Source organism: Gigantopelta aegis, chromosome 11 (assembly GCF_016097555.1).
Source record: "Gigantopelta aegis isolate Gae_Host chromosome 11, Gae_host_genome, whole genome shotgun sequence".
NCBI lineage: Eukaryota > Metazoa > Mollusca > Gastropoda > Neomphalida > Peltospiridae > Gigantopelta > Gigantopelta aegis.
The window spans coordinates 2,460,804-2,482,636 of NC_054709.1; the positions used below are offsets into that span (position 1 = coordinate 2,460,804).

General features: G+C 35.9%; 1 protein-coding gene across 1 annotated transcript in view; it reads left to right on the forward strand.

Moving 5' to 3' along the window:
- Positions 1–21,191, forward strand: part of LOC121385491 (atrial natriuretic peptide receptor 1-like) — an 83,954-nt gene extending 62,763 nt beyond the window's left edge. The window contains exons 13-23 of the mRNA XM_041516190.1: positions 4,403–4,474; positions 5,699–5,864; positions 6,744–6,893; positions 8,280–8,529; positions 9,812–9,970; positions 10,600–10,723; positions 13,431–13,499; positions 14,476–14,647; positions 15,980–16,078; positions 18,579–18,664; positions 19,805–21,191. Of these exons, the coding sequence (XP_041372124.1) occupies positions 4,403–4,474; positions 5,699–5,864; positions 6,744–6,893; positions 8,280–8,529; positions 9,812–9,970; positions 10,600–10,723; positions 13,431–13,499; positions 14,476–14,647; positions 15,980–16,078; positions 18,579–18,664; positions 19,805–19,864 (1,407 nt within the window). The 3' untranslated portion in view covers positions 19,865–21,191. The remainder of the gene's footprint in view (positions 1–4,402; positions 4,475–5,698; positions 5,865–6,743; positions 6,894–8,279; positions 8,530–9,811; positions 9,971–10,599; positions 10,724–13,430; positions 13,500–14,475; positions 14,648–15,979; positions 16,079–18,578; positions 18,665–19,804) is intronic.
- The last annotated feature ends 642 nt before the right edge of the window (positions 21,192–21,833 follow it).

Below are 21,833 nucleotides of genomic sequence, written 5' to 3' on the forward strand. Positions count from 1 at the left end.
CAGCAAGGGCAGTTTACAGGTAATTCAACATCGTCATAGACAGCAAGGGCAGTTTACAGGTAATTCAACATTCTCACAGACAGCAAGGACAGTTTACAGGTAACTAAACATCGTCATAGACAGCAAGGAGAGTATACAGGTAACTAAACATCGTCATAGACAGCAAGGAGAGTATACAGGTAATTCAACATCGTCATAGACAGCAAGGGCAGTTTACAGGTAATTCAACATCGTCATAGACAACAAGGGCAGTTTACAGGTAATTCAACATCGTCATAGACAGCAAGGGCAGTTTACAGGTCATTCAACATCGTCATAGACAGCAAGGGCAGTTTACAGGTCATTCAAAATGCACCTGAGAGTTGAAATACAAATTAACAAAATGTTCATAACAATATCCTACCACATTTGAAATTAACACTGTTTGGTTTCTAACTGTTAAAACATAATATGGTTATAGCGGTGTCAGATAGAAACCAACGGTAAAGGGAAATTTACATGCAATTCAACATCCTCTCAGGATTGGAATACAAAATAAGAAAATGTTCATAACAACATCGGAGTTCTGGCACATTTAAAACTAAAATTGTTTGGTGTACCACTGTTACGAATTTCATTTGGCCTTGCATCAAACAACTTCATATGTTTGTTATCAAACACCGCATTATGTGCAGGAGGTTCTAGTAATGATGTCATATTGGTGGGAACTTCAAAGAAAGCTTTATATGTCTAGTACCCAAACACGGTTCATGTGCATCAACATACAAGCTCTCTACAGATGTTCTAAATGCACCAAGACAAAATCTAAGTCTCTGGCTGTGTATAGGATCTAGCATCTGCAAATAAGACTTGCGTGCCGACCTATACACAATGCATCCATAATCAAGTTTTGACCTCACGAGAGATCTGTACAGACGGATCATAACCTTTCCATTCCGTATTATCAATAACTTTTAAAATATTGAGAGCTTTCAATCCCTTCTTTTTAACATATTTAAGATGGGGAACAAAAGATAGCTTCCTGTCAAATATAACCGCCAGAAATTTAGTCTCCTCCACAACTGGAATTGGGTTTTTGTTAAAAAAAACAACCGTGGATCTAAGTGGAGACATCTTTTCTGGCAGATATGCATACAAACAGTTTTTGCCTTTGAGAATCGAAAGGCACTGTCAGTTGCCCATTGATGAAGTTTATTCAAACAAAGCTGCAACTTACGTTCAATGATACTCATATTGGACGATCTATAGCAAATCTGAAAATCATCGACATATAACGAGCAATCCACACCAAGTGTTGAACACTGGGTGATGCTGTTAATTTTCACAGAAAATAAAGTTACAGACAGGATGTTACCTTGAGGCACACTCATCTCTTGTGAGTGAATATCAGACAACTTCGACCCCACCAGGACTTTAAAATATCTATCTTTTAAATATTGAGATATGGAAACTGGAAGTCGACGTTTGAGGCCCATGTCATGGATGTGTTTTAAAATCCCATACTTCCACGTGGTATCGTAGCTTTCTCCAAATAAAACACCCCCACTGAAACCAAGTGCTGATTATGGATGAAAGCTTCCCTACAAAACGTTTCAAATCTAACAAGATGATCAACCATGCTACGTCTAGACCTGAACCTACACTGGACGTCAGTAAACAATTTGTGAGATTCAAGATACCAGACAAGTCTACGATTGGTCGTTCGCTTTGGTTTTACAAATGCAACTTGTCAAAGCAATAGGGCGATAACTAGTAGGATTAGTTGGATCCTTACCTGGCTTGGAAACAGGAATAATAATTGCTTTCCTCCAATCAGAAGGAAAGTCAACAGAAATCCAGATGTTATTGTAAACATCCCTACGTCGGCTCCAATGTTACCGAATGGTTGTATACAGGAGAAAACACGAACAACTCGGCAGGGGTTTAGGGTTTATTCTCGATCATCAGTCGGGTGGGATATGAAGATCCCTGGTTCCAAGCATACGTATATACAAATACACACACAAACAAACAAAGACCCTGAAATAACAAAAAGGGAATACTTAAAATCACACACTTACATATAGAAATCTCAGTTATAATACGTCTTAAAATTAATTACACACTTAACATTCAGAATTAACCTATATACTAGCCTGTGTTATTACACTGACCTTTTAAGCATTAATAGAGAATACCTTATGCAACCACATATCCATACATTAAATTCAATACATCACTGAATTTAAGAAATCATAAAATAACTTACAAATCACTGATTACAAATCACTGATTACACATAGAACACTATTTAATACACTGAATGTCCTATTCTCAATAAACACTATAAAATCACTTATAACATATTTCATAAATACAAAGCGAAATAAACCATAGCATGTCTACACAGAGTTTACCTACCGACTGTGGGTCGGGTCTTTACAGAAGCATAATGCTGGTTGTCACCTACATGATTGTGGCACCTAATAATAAAATAAAGTCCATTAAGTACACATAAATCCATACGTGTACACATAATAATTAAACAACTATCTCATAATAACTTAATTCTTATGTTACTTTATTAAATATTGTAAATTAGATAGTATAATCATTTATAATAGAAAATATAGACTTTAACCTATTCTACTAGTTATTCTAGAAATATAACGTAACCATTTAATAAAAAGCTAATCAAGCTAAATCACAATGTTATATTTAACATAACTACAATAATATTACTATATTATTAATCACTAAATCTCCTAATCTCATTTCTTGATTAAAATAAGTAATTAAAACAGGTAGTTAATGTGTAAACCATGTACAATATGTATTTACCTTTAAAATTCTCTGTGAATGTTAGTTGTGCAGTTGCTGTTAATAAAAGCTTGTCTTCTCATAAAGTGGTCTGTTCTCCCTGAATGTCAAAAATCTTCATACCAGGAGAACACAGAAACAGTGACACTGGGCTTGCAAGAACTGAGTTGTCAGTGAGCAGAATCCAAGCCCAGAAAACCAGAGAAAGCAAGAACACAAAGAAAGCCTACTCAGATATAACCTGATAGAATAAAACTATGTGAAGAGTGTTTTAAAATAGTATGTGTGTAGTGAATGTAGTTTAAAACACCCGGTTACATTATTACAAATATTCAAAAGAACCATCAAAGATGATTCAGCTAAATGTTTAAACAAATGATAATGAATTGCACCCGGTCCTAGTGAAGTAGCATGGGCTCTACGAAGAGCATCCTTCATTTCCCACATAGAGAAATACCTGTTGTATACTTCAGCATTTTCGAATAAAAAGTTAATGGACGGCTTTTCAGCTTTAGTTCTGACAGATGTAAAAGCATCTGTACTGAAAGCAGAAGATGAATTATTAGAAAAGTTGTCTGCCAAGGCATTGACAATGTCACGATGAGACGTGACATCCGTATCATTGACAGACAATTGATGACCTGTATTACTGTATTCTTTACCTTTGATTTTACGGATCCTATTTCAGACAGATTTCACTGATGTTGGTGAATTTAACTTGGAGACAAAAGTTCTCCCAGATATTTTGTCACTCTGTCTGATCTCTCTGCGAGCCTTAGCCCTAGCAATACGAAATGTATCCAGGTTATCCGCTTAAGCAACCTGTTTCGCTCTTTGAATGTATCCTTGCACGTGTCATTAAACCATGGTTTATTGAAAAGCTTTGGTACTGCTGAAGTCTTAGGAATAGATTCATCTGCAATGTCTTTCAAGATGGAAGTGAACAAAGACATGGGATCATCAGCATCAGTAATGGGAAACTGTTGCAGACGAGTGCTGCACAGATGCTGAAACTGAACCTAATGTGCCTTCGCCAACTTCCACCTTTGAATCCTTTCAAGCGATGGAGGTTCATCATTCTCCAAAATACTGGGAAAGTGGTCACTACCACAAGGGTCTGGACCAACTTTCCAGGAGAAGTCAAGAAAAAGTGAAGGACTACAAAGGGTTAAATCTATGGAAGTGAAAAATCGACTTGCAGAATGAAAATATATATGACTGTTATAATTGAATAAAAGTAAGTCATATTTTAGTATTAAGTCTTCCAATTGTTTACCTCTAATATTTACATCCTCAGAGAGAGAGAGAGAGAGAGAGAGAGAGAGAGAGAGAGAGAGAGAGAGAGAGAGAGAGAGAGAGAGAGAGAGAGAGAGAGAGAGAGAGAGAGAGAGAGAGAGAGAGAAGTACTGGGAGGGACTGGAAATGCATATTGTATCCGCCGAAGAGGTTCGACCCTACGACTCAGTCACCACAGGCGAGCGCTCTTCTGTGTGAGCTAAATCCCACCCATTACAAACCATTTATTTCCACATTACACGTGCTATATTAAGACAATGTCAATGCAGGTTTTTGTGCTTAGACTACTTGTATTTTATTATTGCAGGATGTTCTACAGAACGATTCTATAAAACTGGACTGGATGTTTAGACTGTCCTTACTGCGAGACATCGTCAGGGTAAAGTATACCACACTACACTGAACAATAAAAAGAAATGGAAATGTTGTTTTAGTTTTCATTAATGTATATTAAAAGTATCCACTTTAAGTTCCATTAGTTTCTGTGTCTATTAAAATTATCAATGTCTTTTCAACGTTTTAAGCCAGTTCTGTTCCACTAATTATTTTTAACATGTATATGTATATATATATATATATGTATATATATATATATATATATATATATATATATATATATATATATATATATATATATATATATATATATATATATATATATATATATATATACACATACACACACACACACACACACACACACACACACACACACACACACACACACACACACACACACATATATATATATATATATATATATATATATAAAAAACTTTTTCGCGTTTATTATGTTAAAATATATAACAAGTGTAATTGTATAAAAAGTAGGAGTGAGAGAGTTGTCGGTCGAATCTCACGCAACTCCAAGCAAAATTTCCTTTTCTTATTGTATTTTCCACGGAAGCATAACCCGACCCCCCCCCCCCCCCCCCCCCCGCCACCTTAAAACACAGACAAGACTCCTCTGCATACTTTCTTGCATACGCGACTATCAATACATAAAATACGTCTACGTACTGTATTTGAAAGATATACCATTATTACGTGAAATACGTGTAATTGTGCAAGTCATGTCATTACTCCATCATATATTTCAACTTATGTAAAACAAAGTTAAATATTCAATTATTTATTTAGTTATGCCCATTTGTCCCTCCTGGGGCATAGGCCGTCAACAACAGGCTTGGTGATTATAAAACTTTTGGAGTCTAGACTCAAAGACTCTAACAGAGTCTGGAACACTAATGTCATGGCAACGACATACAAATTGTATGCGGGTGACGTCATTAATGATTGAGTCTGGACTCTAAAAGTTTTATAAGCACGGGCCCAGCTCCCCGAAGTCTTCTGTCCTGGGCTTGTTTCCAGCTGTCTCCAGATATAGCCTGTCCTTTTGGTGTCCGCCTGGAGGTTCCTTCGCCATGTGTTCTTCGGGCGGCCTCTTTTTCTCTTGCGTTGCCAGAGCATGCCTGGTGATAGCTGATGGTGGCTTCCTGAGCGTGTGGCCAATCCATCTACATCTTCTTCTGACTGCCGAAGATAAAATAAATGTTCAATCCAATTCTATAATTGGAACAATTGTTTTTATTTTGTTTTAAAGGCAATGACCTTTCTTCACCAGTCTCCTATCAAAGTTCATGGACGTCTGAGGTCAACAAACTGCCTCGTAGACCGGAAGTTTGTGCTCAAGATATCTGGGTTTGGACTTCCAACTCTATGTAAACGGTCGCCAAACGAAGAAGCTAACACGCATGCGTATTTTGAAAGTAAAATACCTTATTATTTAAACTATACGTATATTTTTTCATATGTTAAAACAACTCTTAAACAAGTATCCAAGATTAGGTGGGAAGAGGTTAGGACTTGTGTGCATTAGCGTACCCTAAAATAAAGGTCATAATAAAATTGAAACACTAAAAATATAACGAGATAGTCAGACCTCTCAAAAAACGTAAACTTTACTGACTCCGTTATAAAACTATTTTACAACTTGCTTTTACAACGCTTTTGTGAAAACGAAATTGGGAGTAGCATTTTGTACTTATTATCGAGAACACAAAGTATACAGTAAAATAGATAACAATTCTATTTTATTATTATATCTTTAAAACATTGTTTAACTGCACCGCCTGTGTTTTGTAGAGTTGCTATGGGTTGCGTTGCGTTGCGTTTTATTATACTTTAGTATACATTAAGAGAGATAATAATTTTATTATATTATTTAAAAGTTAAGTTTGTTTTGTTTAACGACACCACTACAGCTATAGAATGTCAAACATTTGGTAAGTCTTAGAGAGGAAACCCGCTACATTTTTCCATTAGTAGCAAAGGATCGTTTATATGCACCATCCCACAGACCGGATAGCACATACCATGGCCTTTGATATACCAGTCGTGGTTCACTGGCTGAAACGACAAATAACTCAATGGGCCCACCGACGGGTATCGATCCTAGACCGACCGCGCATCAATCGGGCGCTTTATTAACCCTTAAATATTTTTTTTAATTGCGCCGCCCGTGTTTTGTAGCGTTGCTATGGGTTGCGCCCGAACTACTTTAGTATAAAGTAAAATATATAACAATTTTATTATATTAATTTATTAACGTTTAAAATGTTTTTAACTGCGCCGCATTTTTTTTGTAGAGTTGCTATGGGTTGCGCCGGAACTACTTCAAGTCCCTCAGCATGCTCGAACGCAGAAAGGCGATGTCTACAGTTTCGGAATTATTCTTGAAGAAGTCATCCACAGAGCTCTACCGTACGACAAGCTCAGATCAGAACTGGGGCCCAAGGGTAAGTAAACACGGATTTTTCTACCCAGGCAACTAAAGTTCAGAGGCGGATCCGGGGGGGGGGGGGGGGGGGCTAGGGGACTCGTCCTCATATATATATATATATATATATATATATATATTCAAGTGCCCCTTTCCTCTGTGAGTTTTTTCTCTTCTTTTGTAATAATAAGTTGTCCTTTTAACGAGCTGGTCCTTTTCCCCTCTCCCAAAACATTTCCTGGATCCTCCCCTGAATTTAAAGCTTGTTCTGTTTATCCACACCACTACATCACATAGATCAAGTCTTTAATGTCAAAATTTGATTTGAAAAAAACACAAAAAAACTACACCGAATATCCATGGGAATATATTTTCTTGCCTTCTGGACTTAACTGGTTACCTTTTGCATGGGACTAGAACATTCTGTCTAGCCCTCGAGGAAAACGATTTCACCTTGAATAATTCGTTGAAGATTATTTTAACAAATTAATATTTTCTACTTTCAACTTGTTACATTTTTATTTCGTTGCCTAAGGGGGAGTATATTTTCTTCGCATGATTCATTGTTTAAAGATTATTTTAACAAATTAATATTTTCAACTTTACACATATGGTCAAGTTGTTACATTTGTATGTCCTCGCGTAAGGGGCAGTATATTGTTTCTTTGTATGATTAAATGAGTTTGTAGGCGAAGTGTAAGACAATTCTAATCCGCTGGACAAAAGGTGATTTGTAAACATTGACAGGACAGTAGTTACCAGTGATTTTGATATACCTGACGAAGGTTAGTTTGGGACGGGATTAAACTCAAATTCATTGATGCAATCTACCCTACGTCCCATCACAGTCCATTGGAGTACTTAGCCTGAGTATTCGGACTATAAGAGACAAGCAGACACATTTTTATTTACGGTTATATGACGTCTGACATATGGTTAAGGACCATTGGGAGGGGAAATTCGCTGTCGCTACTTCATGTTCTACTCTTTTCGATTAGCAGCAAGGAATCTTTTATATGCACCATACGACCGACAGGATAGCATATACCACAGCGTTTGATATACCAGTCGTGGTCTGACCATAAGAGAGCAAGACGGACATTTCGACAGTTATACGCTCTTGTCATAACTGCCCAAATGTCCGTCTAGCTCTCTTACCATCAGAGTACTCAGGCTAGGGAGTACACTACTTACCTACATTCTTCTAATCCACCCCCACCCCCACCCTAAATTTGTTTTTTTTTAAAGCCCTGTGACACGAACTGTTCATTGAAATGGATTAAGCATACATTTCCTTACAAACAGGACAGCACAGTCCATTAAGTACCAGCCTTGAAACACCTGACTGGATGGGAGTGGCAGGCGACTGTAAGCAGATGTAGCTACACGTGTTTTGTTATTTCAGAAATAATTGGACTGGTAGGCAGTCACTTGGATCCACCGTTTCGACCAAAGCTAGATGCCTACCAGGGTACCGTACCACTCGGCGTGTACAGTCTAATGTACCGATGTTGGGCGGAATTGCCCGATGACAGACCGACTTTCACTACCATCGGTAAAACCATCGGAAAGCTACAGGGGCAAGTAATGGGTTTAGTGTTTACTATTACTTTACTTTTTAATAAACGTTGTGAATTATATCTTCTGGGGAATGAGTTAGTAACTATGTTTAGCATTAGCTCATTTCAATGATATTTACAATTAATAATACGGAACTATACATGTATGTGGTTGTGGTAACAGGATACAAACGCGGATCGGTATCAAAATGAATGGTGTCTATCATAAAACAATTGCATAGTTAATACATTTGAACAGGGACAAAGAGGTGAACCTTGTCATAGCACTGATTTGTTGTATATACAAAAAATATCCCTCTTATCTGAAAGGATATGACGTACAATGAAATATATTCATGAGGTCTCATGTTTATTATTGACACATGTAGCTTAATTGTTTATAAATTGTTAAAATTATTTCAGTTATGGACGTTTCGAACCGAGTATTTGACAGCATACACTGTTAACTATGGATAATTGGGCTTCCATGTTTGTGGAAGACCCTACCAATAGCCGAGTGGTTAACATCGCGGGCTGTCGAATGATATGCGAATCCTGCTAATTGACACTTGGTGTTTTTAATATTATATTAAATATTTGAATATGAACAAACTGGTGAACCTTGCAGCAACACTGTTTCATCATCTGGACTTGAAGAGTATTCTTCTAATCTAAAACCTATGTGATGATACACATATTTATAAGGCATATAACTTAATTGTTTAATATTATATATATATATATATATATATATATATATATATATATATATATATATATATATATATATATATATATATATATATATATATATATATATATATATATATATATATATATATATATATATATATATATATATATATATATACATATACATATACATACATACATACACACACACACACACACCCACCTACACACACACACACACACACACACACACACACACACATATATATATATATATATATATATATATATATATATATATATATATATATTGAGGGCAATATCAGGTTTTATGGGCCGAAGAAATTGATAATGACCGAGGCCAACGGCCAACGTCAATATCAATTTCTTTGGTCCATAAAACATGATATTTCCCGAAATATGTCAATAATTGTTTTAAAATCCACAAACTCGTAGATTACTGTTTTATTTCCCAGAATCGAAATACGCTAATTCTTATAATTTCCCGCAAAATGTGTTCGAACTGATGAGATTTAATGACGTCACGTAATCCTATGACGTCGTATGAGCAGAGGAATGCGTATTCGATATGCGATGATAAGATACATATTATTCAAAAGACATTGCTTTTCTAGTGACCCATGTAACTTCATTGTTTGTATGGTGTAAATATTTTAAACGTTATATACTTGAATAGGAACAAAGAAGTGAACCTTGTGGAAGCACTGATTCGACGTCTGGAAGAATATTCCTCTAATTTAGAAGACACTGTCGAGGAGCGAACGCAGCAACTATTGATTGAGAAGAAAAAATCAGAAACTCTTCTATACCAAATAATTCCAGTGTCAGAATACATTTGAGTTTACTTTAGTTGTTGGTGGTTGTGTGTTTGTCAGGAAAATGTTCATTGACAGTTAATATGTATGTTAATGTACTTCGAAATACTGTACGTAGAGGTGGCCGACCTTCACGTTTCACACCCTCCCTAGTAAAATCTTTCCTGGTGGCACAGCTGAGATTTTAATGAAAAGAGAATGATATGTTTTCGAAATTAAAGAAAAGTAGTTCGGTAGGCTTGATAATCAAGATTCCTAACTGCCGTTGCATCCCTCCCCGCAAAAAAAAAAAAAAAAACAGAAAGAAAAAAGAAAAGAAAAAAAAGAGGTTAAAATAAATAAATAAATAATAATAATAAAAAATAAAAGAAAATAAATTATATAACAATAGAGGGCCCGAGTATCTTTAGCACAATTAGATCCGCCCCTATGTATCGTTACTGAAATATAATCAGGAGCGGATCCAAGGGAGGTCTACAACCAACTACTTCAATACAAATTTTATCAAATTAGGGGTGAATGCAGTTTAAATTAAGTGGACAAAAAATAACTGGGTTTTTTCAACTTGAGCAGGGGATCCAAGGCCCCCTTGACCCCTCCTGGAACCGCTCCTGATATAATATGTTTTAAAATACAGGTCAGTGGCGAATCAGCTGAAACAAGGGAAGCACGTGGTGCCGGAGATGTTCGACAATGTAACAGTCTATTTCAGCGATATCGTCGGCTTCACCAAGATGTCATCGGAGAGTACGCCAGTGGAGGTACTACAAGGTTACAGTTTGTCGTGTTTAACGACACCACTAGAGCACATTGATTTATTGATCATCGGCTATTGGGTGTAAAACATTTGGTAATTTTGACATATAAAAGTTAAAGTGTTTTGTGTTTAACTCCACCATTAGAGCACGTTGATTTATTGATCATCGGCTATTGGGTGTAAAACATTTGGTAATTTTGACATATAAAAGTTAAAGTTTGTTGACTTTAACCCCACCACTAAAGTACATTGATTTATTCGTGCTCGGCTGCTGGGTGCCAAACATTGGTCATTCTGACATATAAAAATTAAAGTTTGTTGATTTAACCCACCACTAGAGTACATTAATTTATTCGTGTTCGGCTATTGGGTGTAAACATTGGTAATTCTGACATATAAAGGTTAAAGCTAATGTTTGTTGAGTTTAACCCCACAACTAGAGTACATTGATTTATTCGTGTTCGGCTGTTAGGTGCCAAACATGGGTAATTCTGACATATAAAAATTAAAGTTTGTTGAGTTTAACCTCACCACTAGAGTACATTGATTTATTGATCATCGGCTAGGTATTTTAATTTTGACATATCGTGTTGAGTTTAACCCACCACTAGAGTACATTAATTTATTCGTGTTCGGCTATTGGGTGTAAAACATTGGTAATTCTGACATATAAAGGTTAAAGCTAATGTTTGTTGAGTTTAACCCCACCACTAGAGTACATTAATTTATTCGTGTTCGGCTATTGGGTGTAAAACATTGGTCATTCTGACATATAAAGGTTAAAGCTAATGTTTGTTGAGTTTAACCCCACCACTAGAGTACATTAATTTATTCGTGTTCGGCTATTGGGTGTAAAACATTGGTCATTCTGACATATAAAGGTTAAAGCTAATGTTTGTTGAGTTTAACCCCACCACTAGAGTACATTAATTTATTCGTGTTCGGCTATTGGGTGTAAAACATTGGTCATTCTGACATATAAAGGTTAAAGCTAATGTTTGTTGAGTTTAACCCCACCACTAGAGTACATTAATTTATTTGTGTTCGGCTATTGGGTGTAAAACATTGGTCATTCTGACATATAAAGGTTAAAGCTAATGTTTGTTGTGTTTAACCCCACCACTAGAGTACATTAATTTATTTGTGTTCGGCTATTGGGTGTAAAACATTGGTCATTCTGACATATAAAGGTTAAAGTGTTTTGTGTTTAACTCCACCATTAGAGGACATTGATTTATTGATCATCGCCTACTGGGTGTAAAACATTGGTAATTCTGACATATACAATTTACAGTTTGTTTTGTTTAGCGACATCACTAGAGAGTACGCCAGTGGAGATAATAAAAAGTTACAGTTTGATGTGTTTAACGACATGACTAGAGGACATTGATTTATTCATCATCGGCTACTGGATGTCAGACATTTGGTAATTCTAACTGCGGTTCGGGGGAGGGGGGCAAAACATCCTGTTACGGATCTCCTAGGGGAGTGGCGGTCCTCCTATGCACAGAACCTGATAGTGGACCGTGAACGCAATCACGACTCTACCTTGCGCAGTAATACCATAATGATATCAGAATACGGTTTGGTCGTTCAGATTTAGTCTCAGAAGAAATCATCTACATTGTTCCATTAGTAGCAAGGGATCATTTAAATGCACATTCCCACAGACAAACAACACGTATGTACGACCAGGGGCGGGATGTAGCTCAGCTGGTTGAGTGCTCGTCTGAGGTGCTGGCATCGCAAGATCGAACACCTTCGTCGATCCATTCAGCTGACTGGGTTTTTGTTTCGTTCCAACCAGTGCACCAAAGACCGTGGTATGTGCTTTCCTGCTTTCTTATCTGTGGGAAAGTGCGTATGAAAGATCCCTTGCTGCATCAAGAAAATGTAGCGGGTTTCTTCTGATGATCAAATGTCTGACATCCATTAGCCGATGATTAATTAATCAATATGCTCTACTGATGGAGTTAAAGTTAACAAACTCTAACTTTTATATGTCAGAATTTTCAAATGTTTTACACCCAACAGTCGATGACCAATGTCGTTAAACAAAAAACAAACATTCTTCTTGATATAACAATCTTGGTTCACTGGTTGTGACGAGAACAAACAATCCGCGAATGAATCCACTGAGGAGGTTCGATCGTGCGACTAAAGCACATCGGGCTAACGCACCACCGTCTGAGCCAGACCCTGCCTAGTGGAAATAACAATGTAGAGATGTCTGTACAGTTAACGTGTTAGCTTTTATAGTCCGTTTGTTTGTTTGTTTGTTTAACGACACCGCTGGAGTACGTTGATTAATTAATCATCGGCTATAGGATGTCAAACATTTGATAATTATGACTCGTAGTCATCAGAGGAAACGCGCTATATTTTCCCTAATGCACCAAGAGATTTTTTTTATATGCACTTTCCCACAGCCAGGACAGCACATGCCACGATCTTTAGCTGAATGGATCCACCGAAGTGGTTTATAGTCATGTAACTTTAAACGGAATTATTCTAACAACATTTAAATTTTTTAAATATTCCAACTCTCATAAACATAAAAAGGCTCTGTTAGTGGACACATGTTTTACAGAAAGCAGCAAACTGGCAACATTATGTTGAAAGTTGTAACATGAATTTACTCTGAATATATGTACGAAATAAAATATCTAACTACATAATAGTGTGGATTTTGTTTTCCCATCCTTTTACAGGTAGTGGAGTTTCTGAACGACCTGTACACCCTGTTTGATGGCGTCATTGGGCACTATGACGTATACAAGGTAACCACGTTACAGTATCAGTTTTAGGGGTAATTATACAGGGCCTAGCCTAAAATAATTGTGTGGTGGGGTTGAAAAAGAATCGGAGCAGAGTACAATAGAGAGTTCTATGAAAAAAACATTTGTTTATATTCTGTCACACAGTAACAGCAACAGTAGCAGTAGTGGCAGCAGCAGCAATAGCAGTAGTAGCAGTAGCAATAGCAGTAGCAGCAGCAATAGTAGCAGCAGTAGCAACAGTAGCAGCAGCAGTAGCAGCAGCAGCAGCAGTAGTAGTAGTAGTAGTAGTAGTAGTAGTAGTAGTAGTAGTAGTAGTAGTAGTAGTAGTAGTAATTCAAATTGTAATATCAGCAGCAGCATTAGTAGTGGTGGTGGTTGCAGCACTACAATATTCAGATAATTAACTATTTTAAAACAGGGCTTATTTAATCAAATGTATTCAAGGTGAAGACAACACACGGCTCATTTAAAAAAAAATTATGCAAGATGAATACAAATCAAGGCTGATTTGACATATTTTTTTCAAGGTTGAGACAAAACAAGGTTTATTTAACATAATTTATTCAAGATGGATACAAAAAAAAGCTTATTTAACATAAACTATTCAAGGTCGAGACAAAAACAAGGCTTATTTAACATAATGTATTCAAAGTGGAGACAAAACAAGCCTTATTTAACATAATTTATTCAAGGTGTAGACACAATAAGGCTTATTTACATACATTGTTAAAGGTGGAGACAACACATGCCGTATTTAACATAATTTATTCAAGGTGTAGATACAGTTGGGGCGAAGTTAACATAATTTATTCGAGGAAACAAAACAAGGCTTATTTAACATAATTTATTCAAGTTGGAGACAAAACGAGGCTTAAGTAACATCATTTATTCAAGGTGAAGTCAAAACAAGACTTATTTAACATAATTTATGTAAGGTGAAGAGAAAACGAAGCTTACTTAACATAATTTATTCAAGGTGGAGACAATCGGTGACGCCTACATGTGTGTTTCCGGCCTGCCAATCAAAACCGATAACCATGCTGTGGAGATCTGCCGCATGGCTCTGGCGTTGCTACAAGGAGTGAAACAGTTCAAGATCAGACACAGGCCACACGACCAACTACGAGTTCGTATCGGCGTCCATTCAGGTAATTCACAAACTGAAGTCAAGCAGACCTCAGAGAAATGAACATTTGTGTAACCTATTTATCGGTTACGCAAAATCAAAATTAAGTAACCAATTTCCTTCTTGCGGAATCCGTTTTGTGCATGTAAAGTATGCTCTTAATTTAACGTACAAACGAAAAATAGGTTACGCAGAATTAGATTTGCGTAAGCAACGCGTGATCGAGACGATCGTTCACGCAGATTTCAGAGGCCTGGTAACATTATCCAGGTAACTCCCAATACATGACTTACAAATCAGTACTGACATAAGATGTTACTTCAGCCACATGTTGAAGAAAACAATGTGTGGTCTTTTGTAAATTATACAGCAATATCACACGTGTGCGAGGTCGATTTAATGACACATGATTGGCTGCTACACGGTAATAACCAAGACGCTAAAGCTACAGCAGCCAATGAAATTAACACTAATGAAACTAATTACTCTGTGATGCATAGTTAAAGGGGCAGTCTCAAAGTTGTATTATTAATTTATCATGGGAAATGTAAAGATTATACCTTGAATTAAATACCCATAAATTATTATTCCAAATAATTTCATTTATTATCACATGCTTTTATACATTTACATCACCGCAAAATCATTAAAGTGTGATCGGCACGTTAACCCGTGACATCACGGGTCGAATTTGAATTTGAATAGCGTTTCCGTATTGACAAAGAACTGGCTGTTATTATGTAAATAAATATCTGGTGAATATTTTCTTTGTACTAAATTTTTTGCTTCACAGACCACAGTTTACTCGTTACGATTTTGAAATTATTTATTTAATTATGCAAATATTACATATGGGATGTGTAGGCCCTACATAAATATTTCGTTAAATTAACTTTATTATTTAGAGTGAGAGCGAGTTTCTTTCTTTCTTTCTTTCTTTTTTTCTTTCTCTAGACCAAGTATGACACTTACCATATGTTAGACATTTAATGGTGATTAGCAGATTTAAATGAAAATGTACTAGGGAATGAATGAATGAATGTTTAACGACACCCCAGCACGGAAAATACATCGGCTGTTGGGTGTCAAACTATGGTAATGCAAACAAATAAAGTGATGATCAACATCAATATAAGAATTCAAGATTTAAATAAAAACAGTGTAAAGAACTGTGCAAAAATACAAATATCACAGATAGATACTGACTTTTACTCAAAATTTATTTGTGCTGTATTGGCCATTATCAAAGAGAATGTTACACCCCTGCATCACGGTGAGGTTACAGCACGCGCAGGGGATGTACTAGGGTGTCTTTGAACAAAATTAATATTCTGTTCTTCTCTCGGTCGTTTAGGTCCCTGCGCTGCCGGCGTCGTTGGGCTGAAGATGCCGCGCTACTGTCTGTTTGGTGACACCGTCAACACGTCGTCCAGGATGGAGTCCAATGGGGAAGGTAAATACGTTGTAGTTCGGCTGAAGCAAATCAATTTCCACTGCCGATAATGTTAACATTATGTAATAAATGTAATAAAAACAGCATATCAACCCATCCAAGTAGGTATGCTGGACTATTACTGGATAAATCAGAGATTGAGCCCAAAGTGGACGTGCTTGAACCTTAATTGGATATAGACACGTTAATGCAGTTCATTCATCCATTCTATCTACATCGAAACAGTCCATGTGTAAAAAGTGTTCGTAACAAAAGTGGAGTCTCACATAGCATTTAACATCTTTAAGAGAAATACTGTTTGTATTTGTTTTTTATTTCATGCTTTTTTAACTTTTAAATTATATCATATACTGATTTCATCGTCTAGAGTATACTGTTCATCTTCTTAAAAACAAAATCCCAAAACCTAACAAACAAGCAAAACAAACAAAACAAACAGACATTTGTCATCTATTTTTAATGGACTTCAGCACCATTTTCGTTATAAGGCCTTAAATCTGAACAACAAAACCGTTTTCCCATATCAAAATCTTATCTCTGCACAAGGCAAAGTCGAAAGGACATTTGGTAATGTCGGAATTGCTTCATCATCGACTATCAGGTGCCCATCATTAGGAGGACCGCCACTCCCCTGGAAGATCCGTAAAGGAAAAACCGTAATAGACTGAGTCTCGGGCTTTGCTAGAACGCGACGTGGTATACATCTCACCACTATTATATTGCTTTTACATAGCCTAGAATACCAACACTAGCCTATAGAAAAATCAACCGAAAACAGCAATGTTTACCGTTCTACCTTGGAATAAGAGAATACCTTCATTTTCGCCATGCTACTGTAAACGTTCGAGACGGGGTCAGTGTGTGTGTGTGTGTGTGTGTGTGTGTGTGTGTAGGGGGGGGGGTACTGCCCCTAGTGCTGGAGCAAAACCTCAAATTCGGGCAAAAATTATACAGATATTTGGGCATTTGTACCATGTGTTTCCATCATTCTACTCTCAAAATTAGTTGTAATCTATGTACAAATGCGTAGTGATTCGTTTACATCCTTATATAGCTCTTTGGTAATAATGCTAACATGAATGAATGTGTTATCGCGATTCGGGTATTTTCGTTTAATTCCGGCAAAAACCAGCCCCCCCCCCCCCCCCCCCCCCACACACACACACAAAATGGGAGCCCGGACCCCCATTGTCGTCATGCTACTAAAAGAAAATTAACACGTTCGTCTCTTGGAATTTGGTATATTATTACTATTTACTTCGAGGGGTCCGAAAAGGGAAGAAACTCTGATTAAAAAAAAGTTTGTTTTGTTTAACGACACCACTAGAGCACATTGATTTATTAATCATCGGCTATTGGATGTCAAACATTTGATAATTCTTACATATAGTCTTAGAAAGGAAACCCGCTACATTGTTCCATTAGTAGCAAGGGATCTTTCATATGCTCCATCCCACAGACAGGATAGCACGAACTCTAAGATGATTTGGCATTCAGTTCTAGATACAGGAATCAACATTGGTTTTACACGTTAATTATGGAAGTTGCAGGCACGGAGGAAGCAAGCAGACATTGGGGGTAGAGGTATGACTGAGATCGAGGGCGTAAAACAAAGTTTCTAGGGGGTTCCAGGGTACGCCCCTTCGTAAACTGTGAAAACTAGATGTCCTGAAATGCAGTTTCCTGCATTCTACAAGTAAAATTCATCTTTGCTGTAATTGGGAATTAGACCCACACCCCGTGCTTCGCCGTGCCTGAGGTGGACCCCCTCCCCCTTCAGTACAGCATATCCTAACATATCCATCAAAACAAAACAAAGAATAACGTTACTCCCTTTCATTGAACTGTATCACCTGTGTGTACTATTCGTGTGATTCCGTGTACTGTCTGGACAAAAAACGGTACTCCCTTTCAGTGAACTGTATCACCTGCGTGTAATAGTCGTGTGACTGCGTCTACTCACTAGACAGAGGAACAGCTAGGGAGATTTGCGGGGTGGTGCGCCTTTATCACAAATATAATGCCAAGTCCACAGCCTCGGTGTTGTATTGGTTAATCCATTAGATTTAAGGCTGGTAGGTAATGGGTTCGCCTCCCGGTACCGGCTCCCACCTAGAGCTAGTTAACAACTCAACGGGTACGTTTGAGGCCACTATACCGACTTCTCTCTCACTAACAACTAACCAATAACCCTCTGTCCTGAAAACACAGTACAGATAGCTGTGGTGTGTGCCCAGAACAGCGTGCTTGAACCTTAATTGGATGTAAGCAAGAGAATCAAGTTGAAAGAAATGTCACTAACAACTAACACTGAATCATTAACCTACTTACTGGAATGACAGTCTAGTTTCGGAGATGTTTGCTCAAGACAGCGTGCTGAAACCTCCGTTAAATATAAAATAAGTTAAATGAATAAATGATGCGAAGACCAGGTGTATATAAAGACGTGTTAGAGAATATCATTAAACAAATTCTTTATTACATGTTTTGCTTATTTCAGCTCTAAAGATCCATATTAGCCAAACGACAAAATACTTTGTTGATGACCAGTTTGATACAGAATTACGTGGTAAAATCGAAATGAAAGTAAGTAATGTTAGAGTTTTTAACGACACCACTAGAGCACATTGATTAACTAATCGTAGGCTACTGGATGTCAAACAGTTGTCAGTTTTGTCACCTTGTGTTAGAAAGAAAGAAATGTTTTATTTAACGACGCACTCAACACATTTTATTTACGGTTATCTGGCGTCAGACATATGGTTAAGGACTACATGGGCTACCCTTTCCGATTAGCAGCAAGGGATCTTTTATGTGCGCTTCCCACAGGCAGGATAGCACAAACCATGGCCTTTGTTGAACCAGTTATGGATCACTGGTCGGTGCAAGTGGTTTACACTTACACATTGAGCCTTGCGGAGCACTCACTCAGGGTGTGGAGTCGGTATCTGGATTGATGTGCACTTTCCCACAAACAGGAAAGCACATACCACGACCTTTGAGGCGATGATTGGAACAGGACAAAATCCCAGTCAGAGAGGGTTCGAATTTTCGACCCAGGAACCTGAGGATAGAACTCGGTCCAGAAAAAAAAAACCGAAGTATTTTGATGTTATACGCATAAAATCCTTTCGTTTAAAAAACAATAATTTGAAAACCAATTTAAGATTGCTCTTTACTTTGTTATTGGATTTTAGATATGATCTCGTAATATAATAATATATAGTATTTGTTTTGTACTGTTTTATTTTATTATTAATAATATAAGAGATGTTTTATATTGTCAACAATAGAAATGATGTAACAATATATATTAAAATTTTGTAATAGAGATATTACTTTTGATATACTTGACATCTTATTTTTATTATTCTTTTCTTTGATTTATTATTTATTTACAACTTTTTTATATTAATTCATTCATTACTTTGTTTGTTGGTTGATATTTTATGTACATTATTTATATATGTGTGTATGTGTGTCTATATGTCTATCTGTCTGTATATATGTATGTACGTATGTTTGTATGTCTGTATGTATGCCTGTCTGTACGTATATACGTTTGTATGTATGTATGGATGGATGGATGGATGGATGGATGGATATGTTGATTGGATGTATGTATGTATATATTGATGTATGTATGTATTGATGTGTGTATGTACGTTTTACCTGTTTATTTGTATCAGGATCTAATCCAAATTGTCTGTTTCTATTTTAACCCAGGGAAAAGGAGAACAGATGACTTACTGGTTGATTGGAGAACGAAGCAAAAAAGAGGAGTGATTTGTGATTTAACTTCCACGTTAGGAAATGAGGAACTTATAGTTCGTTTATGAAGTCCAGTATTTCTTCCATAGATATAGAATTGAATATATTTAGAAGGAAACAATTTTCTCTTTCAGTTTTGTTTTATTACGCTATAATGTCATTATATGTAGAATCTGAACAACCATACTGTCACTATAATTAAAAATCGCATCTGTAAACATAACAGAGTCAAATGGAATCTTTGTTGAAACGATTTTGACTTCTAACATAAAACGTTGTCATGTGCTTTAAGTATAGGAGGGCTGCCACGCTAGAGACTGGTTATTCAAATTAAAAACTACACAAATCATTATTACGTGCAAATACGTATAGACAGTTGTATATCAACATAGGGTATAGCACATGTAAATGTTTTATTACATCGTCCAATTTTACACCAACCTCAATACAAATCCACTGTTCTTCACGCGGGACGTACTCAAAATTAACATGAATATAGGTATGTGTCAAAGATTTCTCCATCCTCTTTATTGATACACATAATTTGTCACTTTCTTTTTATCAATCAAGCAGAATAAATACGGATTCATTAATGTCATTTAATTTTTAATTATTGTTTTTTATAAAGAAATTTACAAAACGTTTTTACAGTTTGTATTGAGTTTGATGTTATATTTTAAAAAGAAATTGGACAATATAATAAGAAAGTTGGTGTCATGTTTTTAAAGAAAACAATGGACAATAAGAAATTGTACTGAATATGGTGTCATGTTTTGAAAACGAAATTGGACGATATAATAAGAAATCTTAGTGAATGTGGTGTCAGAATAAATACAGATGCATTAATATCAATTAAGTTTTAATTATTGTCTTGATATTGTGTTAATATACATTATTTGAGACTTTCTGTTTATGAATCAAGACGGGATAAATACAGATGCAGTAATGTCAATTAATGGTTAATTATTGTCTTGTTTATAAAGAAATTTACAAAACGTTTTCAAGATGAGTTTTATGTTATATTTTTAGAAAGAAATTGGATAATATAATAAGAAACTGCAGGGAAATTTGGTGTCATGTTTTCAAAACGGAATTGGACAATATTAAAAGAAATTATACCGTGTTTGTTTTTATTAGAAATTATTATTATTTACTTTTAGTCTTTTACTACTATTATAACAATCAGCTATTTTGTAGAAACATGCAAATTGACTATCTGTGTTTTAAAAAATATACATACATGCATAATACATACATCTCATACATATATCCAAACATCAACCCATACAGTGATACATACATACATACATACATACATAATACATACATCTCATGCATATATCCAAACATCAATCCATACAATCATATATACATACATACATACATACATACATACATACATACATACTTAAATACATACATAGACACACACATACATACATACATACATACTTACATACATACATACATACATACATACATACATACATAGAGACATACAAACATATTTATTATTAATATCATCATTGTTATTAATATGCTCTAATGGTGCCGTTTATCAAAACCAACTTATTATTATTATATTTATTATTATTATTATTATTATTATTATTAGTATACAACATACATGCACTGATGCACACGTACACACATGTATATTGCACAATTCGCTTTATATATAATTATTTCTATGCATACAATTGCGTGATTGTTTTTTGAAAATGGCATTTTGGGAAGCTTAGTTGGGTGTTAGTTATAAACTAGGTCCTGGTACGTTATTAATTTGGCCGTATATATCTATTTGAAATGAAGAATAGTTTTGAAAGATTGCCTAACGTGTGTCTGCATTTTGTAGTCTGTGAGTGCAATGATATTTAGTTTTCTTTTTAACACCAGGGAATCATGGAAATTATATCTTGTTTGTATTCTTTTCTTGAATATAAATAAATCGTAGAAATTAAACTGGTTGTCATCTGTTTATCAC